Below are 10,083 nucleotides of genomic sequence, written 5' to 3'. Positions count from 1 at the left end.
CCAATTATTCTTAATGCATTTATCCCAAGAAGAGAAGATATTGTGAGACTCCAATGAGAAAGCTATTTTGCAGTTTAATATGTCTACAATTTCCGTTTCTATTGAGTTTAGGATTGATTCAAACCTTTTGGCTTTATTTTCAAAGAGCCTTCAATTCCTTTCTTTCCAAATTTCCCAAACAAGGCATGATGGAGATATTTCCATTATTTGGCTTAAAGTGCTTTCTTTCATTGGAAGAGGCCAACATTTTAAAAGAGAAATAGTGTCATTCGACAGAGCTATGATCCACCCCAGTTTAGCACAGAGCCAATGCTAGCATTTAGAAGCAAAGGGGCAATTCAAGAGGAGGTGATCCACTGACTCTGCCTGAGCTTTACACATTATGCATCTCGATGGCCCTTCATATCCCATTTTGGTGACCTTTTATGTTATTAATATTTTTTTTGGAATGCTAACCACGCAAAAATCCCTGCTTTTGGGATGATATTACTGCTCCAAAATAGCTTAGTTGGGATATCCTAATTTTCTTGATTAGAATTACTGACTAGGACTCTGTAGCCATCTTTAGAATTATACTGCCCTATTTTGGAGGCTGCCCAAACTAGAGTATATTTTCCTCTTCTGGGGTTGATATTTCTTGCTTTTAAGTGATCTAAAAGTTGTTCTAATTCTTCTCCTGGGATTGGCAATCCTACCATCGGTTTCCACCTCCAACTTTGAATATTCGATGTGCTATCCACTGCTATGTAGTCACTGACTCGATCACCCCATTGTTGTTTGAACCAGTGCTCTGCTATTGGAATATTGAGAGAATTAGCAACGGAGGGATATCCACCCCATGAGTCATCCCAAAAAAAGCTAGATGATCCATCATGGATATCCCAAGAGATTGAGTCTGAAATCAGTTTTCTGCAAGAGATAATAAAGTTCCAAGTTCTAGATCCCTTCAGATGATTGTTTATTCTCAACAAATTCAGTGGATCCTGATCTGATAAATATTTGGATGCCAGCATTCTTACCCATGTTGAGTTAGGGTTTTTAATAAACTTCCAGGCTAGTTTTGCTCCCTAGGGCTTTGTTTTGCAATTTTAGATCCTTTATACCTAATCCCCCCATTGTCTTGGGTTTGATTATTTTACCCCAAGCAATTAAGGCAATTATGTGCTTTTCCTCAATGTTTTGCCAAAAACAAATTCTCATCTTCTTAATTATGAAGGAATTTGCACTAGTCGTTAGAGATAAGATGGATAATAAGTAGATAGGTAGGGACGAGATCACTGCTTGAATCATTACTAGCCTTCCAGCCCATGATAGCCACTTCGCTTTCTAGAAGTTTGAGTTATGTTCCATTTTTAACTTTAGAGGGTCTCAAAATTTGGTATTCCTTAGTCCTCGGTCTATTGGGATGCCCAGATGAATACATGGGAGAGATCCTGCTCTACAATCCAGGATTCTTAGAATCTTAGCCTGTAAGTGGTTTGGAGTGGAGAAAAAGAAAACTTTGGATTTTTCTTTGTTTCTTATTTATCCTGAGGCCTTTCCATAAGAATCTAATAGAAGGTTTAGATTAGATGCTTCCTTTACTTTAGCTGCACCCAAGAGGAGGTTGTCATCTACAAATTGTTGGTGAGTGACTACAAAATTTGAGGTTACCTTGATTCCCTCTAGTAGATTATTAGCTTGTCTTGTTTTAATTTCCCTTCCTAGAGCTTCCCCCATTATGATGTAGAGGAAAGGAGATATAGGATCTCCTTGTCGGATGCCCCTAGAGGAAGAGAAGAATCCTGCTTTTTTTCCATTTATGAGAATTGAAAATTTTGGAGTAGAGATGCATTCATAGACCTAGTTAATCCACTCTTTGGCAAAGCCAAAGGCTTGCATTACTTTGCAAAGGAAGCGCCAATCTACATTATCATAAGTTTTTGAAATATCTAACTTAACTATCATACCTGATCTATTCGTGCTTTAAAGAGTGTGGATTTCTTCTTGCGCCACAATAACCCCATCAAGAATTGAACGTCCTAGGACAAATCCTATCTGTTCTTCTGATATAATGCTATCCATGAGAGGCTTCATTCTGTTTGTCATGACTTTTGAAAGAATTTTATAAAATGTGTTGCATAAAGAGATGGGTCTAAAATCTCCTAGATTTATTGCTTTCTCCTTTTTGGAATGAGGGCAATAAACGTGTTATTAATTTCTTTAAGTATTTTGCCTGATCTTCTTGAGCATTCTAAAGCTTCAGTAAGCTCTTGACCTAGTAAGTTCCAACACTTCTTGAAAAAATTTGCAGGGAAGTCATCTGGGCCAGGAGCCTTTCCTGAGGGAAGCTGATTTAGAGCTTGAAAAACCTCCTCCAGATTGATTTCCTCATTTAGTTTCTGATTCTGCTCATCTGATATAATCTTAGGGATCACTTCCAGAAATTTTTCCTGTTCAGTCAATTGAGAGCCTTCAGAATTGTTTAATAGGTTGCAGTAATAAGAGATGATCTCTTTCTTCATCTCTTCGGGATCCTCTATGGTTTGATTTTGCTTTATCTCTAGTTTTGAGATCCAATTCTTGCTCCTTCGAAGCTTTGTAACATTATGAAAGAACTTAGTGTTTTTATCTCCCATTCTAAGACAATTCTCTCTAGACTTTTATTTCTAGAAGATTTCTTCTTTTGAAAGGATATCATCATATTCCAAAAGGAGATTATTTTCTTGATCAAGGGATTCTTGATCCATACCCACTGAGATGATCTTGTCATTTAGAGCTGCCAATCGCTCTTCCAAAGGATTTTTTGGTTGCAAAAATGTTTTTAAAGTGTTGGGTATTCCATTGAAGCAGTTTCTGCTTTACTAATTTCAACTTTGAAATAAAGAAAAAGAGTTTTGATCCTACAAATACTTCTTCCTTCCACCAATTTTCAATCAAAGTTAGAAAATTTGGGTCTTTCCTCCACATATTCTCAAACTTAAATGGAGATCTGGAGGTGGCTTGGTTCCCTTGAAGAGAAATAAAAATAGGAAAGTGATCTGATCCTGAGTAGGGGAGGACAGCACAGGCAAAGGAAAAGGGAAAATAACTAAAATCACCCTGCTAGAAGAATTTGTCATTTTTTTCTGCAATATTGTTGAAGCCTTTCCTTCTATTTGTCCATGTTAAAGAGTCCCCTGAATCTATTTCTAATAATCCATTCCTATCAATCCAATCATTAAAATCCTGCTGAGATCTGCCTAAGCGGATGATGCCTCCCCTTTTGTATGATGCTTTCTAAATGGCATTAAAGTCACCTGCTATTATGAGTTGTTCATCGACCAATTGAGATATGATTCCATCTAGAGAAATCCATATAATTCTCTTTTTGAGTGGGGACATTGGACCATAAGTATTGATGACAAAAAAGGAAGTATTTGACTGAAGATGAGTGATTCTGGCTAGCAGCCAACTTCTGCTAGAAGCGATGCCCTCCACTTGAACTTGAGAAGGCTTCCAGATAATCATTAGGCCCTCAAAAGCCCCTTCTGAGGCCACTAGCAATTGAAGTGATGCATGGAACAATGAGCTAATTCCATTACCAAAAGAGACTGATTGTTGAGAATCCAATTTAGTTTTTTGTAGGAGGATGATGTCTGCATTGACCAAAAGAATCTTTCTTTTGATCAGGACCCTTTGTTTGTTAGGGGCATTGAGACCCCTAACATTCCAGGATAGGATTTTCATTGTTGTTCAGGAAGGGGGATTCCCTTCCCTACTTTCCAAAGGTTTGGTAATTTTATTGATTCTCCGCAGCTCCATCTTGTGCTCTTGCTTCAATGAGGGATTTGCGGCCCTTTTTAGGGGGGGGAGAACCAAAGTTCGGTTTCTCCAAACCCTCTAGGTTCTATTGCATCCCAAGTTTCCTTTTCTCCTTGATCTGAGAATACAATACTGCTAGAGGGGTTTCTAAGACTGAGTCCAAGTCTTCATCCTCTTTCATGAATTCCTAGAATATTTTCTTGGCATTCTGATCCAAAGACAAATCCAAGTCTTGTGGCAATAAGGGGGGGACAACAGGAGTGGATAAGGGATTTCCATTGATAGATTAAAATTTGGTTTTTCTGGAAAAAGTTCTGAGAAGGGATAGATCTCACCTTCAAATAGATGTGGCTCATCTTCCTCCTCCAAATCAGCTTCAATGTCTTTGGCGATAACTTCCTCTTCCTGTAAGATGTTAGCAAGGGGTATGGGTTTACCTTTGCTAGACTCAATTTGCATTGGAGCTCCTCTTGGTTTGTTTCGCCTAAGTTTGTTCTTTCTTTTGGGAACCTTTGCAGGTTGTTGAGAGAAAATATTGAAGGCACCTCTTCTCAGAGAAGAAGTTTTGTTATGCCCAAACAATCTCTTGGCTGTCTTCTAAGGATGGATCTTGACAATCGGAGATAAAATAAGGGGATGACAACTTGAGGGAGGTGCTGGAAGAGGCTGAGATCCCTGACCTGGAAGTGGTTGAGTCAGCTTACCTGACTTTTCTCTTGGAAGTTGATTCAGTCTTGGGGTGTGAAGGTGCTGAGAGCCTACCAGAGCAGGAGATACAGGCCGAGGAGCTAAGACTCTGTTTTTTGACTGTCGAGGAGCATCCTTGTTTGTCGGGGCAACATCCAATATAGGTGGGACCGAAAGACTTACCATTCCCTTGTCCACCCTCTGTTGATCTAATCCATCAATGCTTGGCTCTGATATTGGGCGTGTTGGGTTCAGACCTCCCATGGTGGCTGTCAATGAACAATTTTTAACTATTTGATTTCGAAGGACACATTTTCCAAGGATTTCCTTTCCCATTCTCAGCACTTTCTATTTCCATCTACCTACTTTTGAAATGATTTCTAATTCGCTATAAAAACCTTGTTTCAGGTCAATCTCAACATATATGTTAGCTACATCCCCTTTGAGACCATTAGTCTGCCTCAATCCCAACTAGAGATCCTAAAGCATCACCAATCTTCAACAGAGCCTCCGAGCACCAGAACTCAGATGGGAGACCCACTAGTGAAAGCCACACTGGAGTTTTCTCAAATCTATGTTTCATCGAATCAAAGCCTGGTTTCCAATCCAGGAAGTGAAAGGTCGAGCCTTGAAAGAATAATGGACTGCCATTTACGATTGCATTCTTCAGTGTTGAGTCCACACACTCTAGGAAGAAAAAATCATTTTGCAACGATCTGGTTGAGATCAAACCTGGGAAGGAGGAAGTCCATCAGGCAATAATCTCTTTGTTATTCCCTCCACTACCACACCATTGTGGGAAGAAGGCATTTTCTTTGAAATGGGCAATCGTAGGATTTAAAGAGTCTGAGGGTAGCACAAAAAACTTGCTTCCCGTGGATTTCCTATTCCATTTTTTAACCTTGTTGTCAAAGGGAGGGATTTGCCATGGAGGGAAAGGCTTATTGAAACCCAGAGCCCTTTGGCCCCTAAATAGGGGTCGCGAAGATGGAGCAAGAGATCATGCTTTCCAAGGCTGAAGAGGAGTCTGATGATGGTATGACGAGGCTTGGTTGGGCGGAACGAAGATCTATTTCTTTGAAGGAATAAGGATACTATTTGCGCTTGTTGCTACTTTCTTGGCCCAAGAATATAAACTTTGGTGCTTAGAGGCCTGTCGAATAACGATAGAACGATGAGGGAAGACTGAACTCTTTGAAGGAAGTCTTGGATGGAATCTAGTTTAGGAATGGTTCTTATCATTCTGATTATGAAACCCTTGATCCCTGTGATGATTCTGGAAGCTCGTGGTATTCTGAAGACTCGACTAGTTGTTCTTATTCATTGACAAAATACAAATTTATAGGTGAAAAAAATCCAACAATCTTCTTACAGAGTAGCAAATTTAATTGATAGATAAACTATAACTATTGACAACTAGACATATTTGTTGTTTATTATTGACATGTACATGAAATAATTATAATTCAGTTATGAATTAATTCTCCAAAACTTCCATGGATGAGGGTAGAGCAGGTAATGTCTCCAAGATTGTATATTTATTGTTTCATGGATGTTATGTCCTTTGTTTAAGAGCACAAGGTTTGTATCTTAGACTCTAAGATTGTTTGCTTATTGTGGGTGTTTGTCCATTGAGAACGGATTTTAGCTCATGATCTTTTGTTTTGTTAGTTGTGTGAAACCGCCTCTTTGGATAGTAATCATATTTTTTTGTGTTGTTGTTTTTTGAGTCTGATGTAAAATTTGATGTATTATTTCTTAATTTATCAAACAAAAAAATCACTACTTATAAAACTACCTATTTACAAGCCATGTCAACATCTTTTTAACATTAGAAGACCAAGAGTCACAAATTTAAATTCCATATTAGAGACCCCTATAGAAAAGTATTTCCTTAATTTTTTAAAATTATTGAGTTGAATCCAAATAGAAATATTGACAACTGATTAGTTGACATATTTCTTAAATTCTTCACCATTTGTTCCATAAACTTGATATTTAAAATTATTTATTTTGATGGGCCAATAATTTTGATTTCTAGATACACTATTGTGTTTTTATCCATGAGTATATTACATGATCACACTAATAAAATAAAATATTGCAATTTAATGCCAAAGGTGCATGGATGGTTAGGTTACTAAAAGGTGTGTATTTTCCTTTTATAGTATTATTATTTTTTACCTAATAATATGATAGATCCTCTTGCATAAAACTCCCAACAATCTTAACTATAGACCCTCGACCTGTATATTTGATCAATATTGGAAAAACTAAGGAAAAATAGACTCTAAGATATAGCTAATTAGCAATACTATGTATTTGTCAATTCCTAAATCTCAAAAAATTGTTTCATTGTTTCTCCAATACACTATAAAAAAATTTAGTTGTGTTTCAAGAAGTTTTACGGAGAAGGTTAGAGGTTCAAGCAAACCTATTAGAAGATTTTTTATTTCTTTTATATTCTCTAGTGGAGATTAGTTGAAGGTAGTTGTCTATATTAGAAGCTAGAATAGTTTTAAAATAAAATCAACAAATTGAAAAACAAGAAAATATAAATAAAACTAAAAGCAGAATTGAAAGAAGAAGAAACCCAACTTCTTATATAGAAATCACAATCAAATTTATTATAGAGCATAGGAGGTTCTAAAGCATGATCACATAGGAGATTGATAGTGTAGAAAGAAAGAAATGAGAGTAATTTAGTTTATGTGTGTATATGAAAAATAAGCCATGCAAAAGTTTAAGTCATTATGCGGTTCCTAATGTACATTAATGACATTTTTTTTATCTTGTTTATATTTGTTTGTAATAATTATAAAAAGAAGTTGATCGATACAAAAGAACTTCTCAATACTCATTTTATCCTCTTAACAAAGATTTTAGAACATTCAATATCTTATAAATTATCCTTGACTTACAATTATAATTAGTGTGAGATTAAGACTAAAATAAGCTAATTTCTTGTATACGTACATTAAATGTTGAAGGATTCCATGCATTCTAATTAGACATGAAATCAAATTCATCTATCCATATATCACTAATCATCTATACTAGTTTAATTTCTACATAGACAATTATACATATTGATAATTATTAGAAAAACAGAAAAATCTACTTAACAATTTTTAATCAATATAAAAATAACCAAATACAATCCAATTGCATATACATATGTTAAGGGGCTTTTAGACACTTTAATTTGACTTCTAAATTTTGTGCATTATGCTTGTAAGATGGCCTTCATTAATATCTTTATTTCTTCATAGATTTTTTCATAAGTTAAAAAATACACATATTATTCATTTTTATTTCCATTGTATATTAAAAGCGTACAATTGTATGCCTCTTGAAGGCAAATCCTCCAAAACAATCATCACTTAAAATTATTTCAGATCAAGAAATTGTAACGCAATTGATTTAGAACAAATAGTATTGCCATACATAAATGTTCAAATTTTTGAAAGTATGATACAAGAGATGAAGCTGAAATTGTGTCATATTGCCCAATAGCAAAATAAACTCAAAGCCACCTCCATTACCAACACTGATCTGTTTCCCAATTCCTTCCTTGCTTCTTAAAGGAACATCCCCTGTCAGAAGTGGCAACTTTAATTCTCAACCCTAGCTGGAAGTCATATTGGGCACGGTTCTGTGGATCCACCAGAGTAGAATATGCCTCCTTAATATCAGTAAACTGCTTAATGCTTATGTTTTTCAAGTACTCATCCAAAACAGTATCAGGATGAAACTGCTTTGCAAGCTTTCTGTATGCACTCTTTATATCCCTTACACTAGCCTCTTCACTCACCCCCAAAACTTGATACAGATTTCTCTTTTCTCTCTGCGTTGATATTACTCTGAGTTTTACACTTTTCTTCAAACTCAAGCTGCAATTTTTTCCTGTCATATAAGTTATGGGCAATCTCTGCAAGGAGTTATTTGGCCAACAGACAACATGATTACATAGTAGAATTGAATCAATGAATCCCATGTATAAAATTCATGTACAGTGCTGAGAAAAGGATGAATCATATAGAGTTATATGAAACCCTTTTATATTACAATACCCAATAAATGATTCTACCGTCCCAATAGAGAATTGAAGAAGTTTCATGCTAAGAAGATGAAAAATATAGCATTCTTTCCTTGCACTTGCATTGATTTGCTGGTCTTACACGTTTCTAATTCCGTAGGTTGATTAAAAGTATGCACCGGTGGAGTACTGATCAAAACCAAAAATTCTCCAACTGCCAGAGAACTGAAAATAAAAGAAATATAGTTTAATGATTAGTGATGCTCTGTATTACTTATCTGTACATTCTATTGATTGGCTGTATTTCTCATCTGTATATTCGACTGATTGGGTGTATGTTAGTCAAGATCACGAGGAGAAGAATGGAAATCTAAAACATATGCAGGGAGTCAATTTCTACTATAAATAATAAAACATCAATTTTTAAGATGTGCAGGCTGGGTCCCATATGGTATGATGGTTAAAAATGTGACATATGGTTTATCAAGGTTCAAATTTTACTGTCTTCTGGGCTTGTAGATCTTATGTCTTAGTTTGGATAATTGGAAGAAGATGATATTCTTATAATATTGATTTTTTCTTAAGATCGATATATGAAAATCATGAGTAACTTTAATTTTTAATCAAATATCTATATTATAACCATGTCTTATATTTGGTTTAAGTCTTCAAAATTGTTGTAAAGTTCAAAGTTGTTTTTGCATGGTATTTCTTTTACTAGGGCCTTCATAATGGCAATTGGTTGATACATCTTGGCTTACCTAACTTAAGATGTTTGTTTTGTAAGCAACCAAAAACTTGTTATCCTTTCTAGTTTTGTATTGATGCACACAATACCTAGAAACAAATCTATGATTATTTTCAACATTTAAGACCTTAACCCTTTACTTAACATAATGTCCTTTTAGTGTTGAGGTTAAATTTTACACAAACTTCTCACAACCATGGTATGTGTTTTTACTGGAAATTCCTTTTGTATGTGGAAAGATAGAAATTTTACTATTTATTTAACAATATCATGGATACTAACTTTGCTATTCACTCCAAATCATTGGTGATTTCAAATGTTCTCACACAGATTCAATTCAAGCTAGCAAATTGGCCTTGGAGGTCTTGCATCTTCAAATCTTTCTCGATCATTAGGAGAATGCCCCTTGCACTATGGCCATAGTTTTGCATTCTTTGATGTCTTATAGCAAATTCTCCAACCTAACCGAATGGCACAATCATTCTAAATCCTCTTAATTCTCACAATCATCAAAGAACTTATATTCCTCCATTACCATTGCCAACTAGACAACACTCTAACTAGACCCCTCTACCATCCATTAATTGTTTGCTAGGATGATTGATCCTTGACCCCATTTCACTCTTTTGCATCCTCTCAGTAGCAGAAGTGGGTCCTTCCATATAAAGGAAAACTCCCTCAATTATCTAGCCGAAGCTATTCTGGCTCCAAAATAGACCTTTCGTACAGCGTGATAGTGACGTGTTAGTCAATCACAACCGTTTATTGCAAAATCGACGATGTAAAACGCGTGACTAACACACATGTTAGTCAATCCGTACTGCCG

At 35.7% G+C, this 10,083-nt stretch overlaps 1 protein-coding gene across 1 annotated transcript; it reads right to left on the bottom strand.

Moving 5' to 3' along the window:
* Positions 1–7,922: 7,922 nt before the first annotated feature.
* On the bottom strand, positions 7,923–8,544 carry LOC131042516 (chaperone protein dnaJ 11, chloroplastic-like). The gene has a single exon (XM_057975830.2). The coding sequence runs from the start codon at positions 8,465–8,467 to the stop codon at positions 8,012–8,014; it is 456 nt and encodes a 151-aa protein (XP_057831813.2). The 5' UTR covers positions 8,468–8,544; the 3' UTR covers positions 7,923–8,011.
* Positions 8,545–10,083: the final 1,539 nt, after the last annotated feature.

Source organism: Cryptomeria japonica, chromosome 1 (assembly GCF_030272615.1).
Source record: "Cryptomeria japonica chromosome 1, Sugi_1.0, whole genome shotgun sequence".
Taxonomy (NCBI): domain Eukaryota; kingdom Viridiplantae; phylum Streptophyta; class Pinopsida; order Cupressales; family Cupressaceae; genus Cryptomeria; species Cryptomeria japonica.
The sequence above is the reverse complement of the archived record's forward strand: the minus strand, read 5'-3'. Positions and strand labels throughout refer to the sequence as shown.

Excerpts from the sequence above, each read along its gene's own strand:
- LOC131042516 (XM_057975830.2), bottom strand. The coding sequence starts at position 8,467 with ATGGGATTCATTGATTCAATTCTACTATGTAATCATGTTGTCTGTTGG.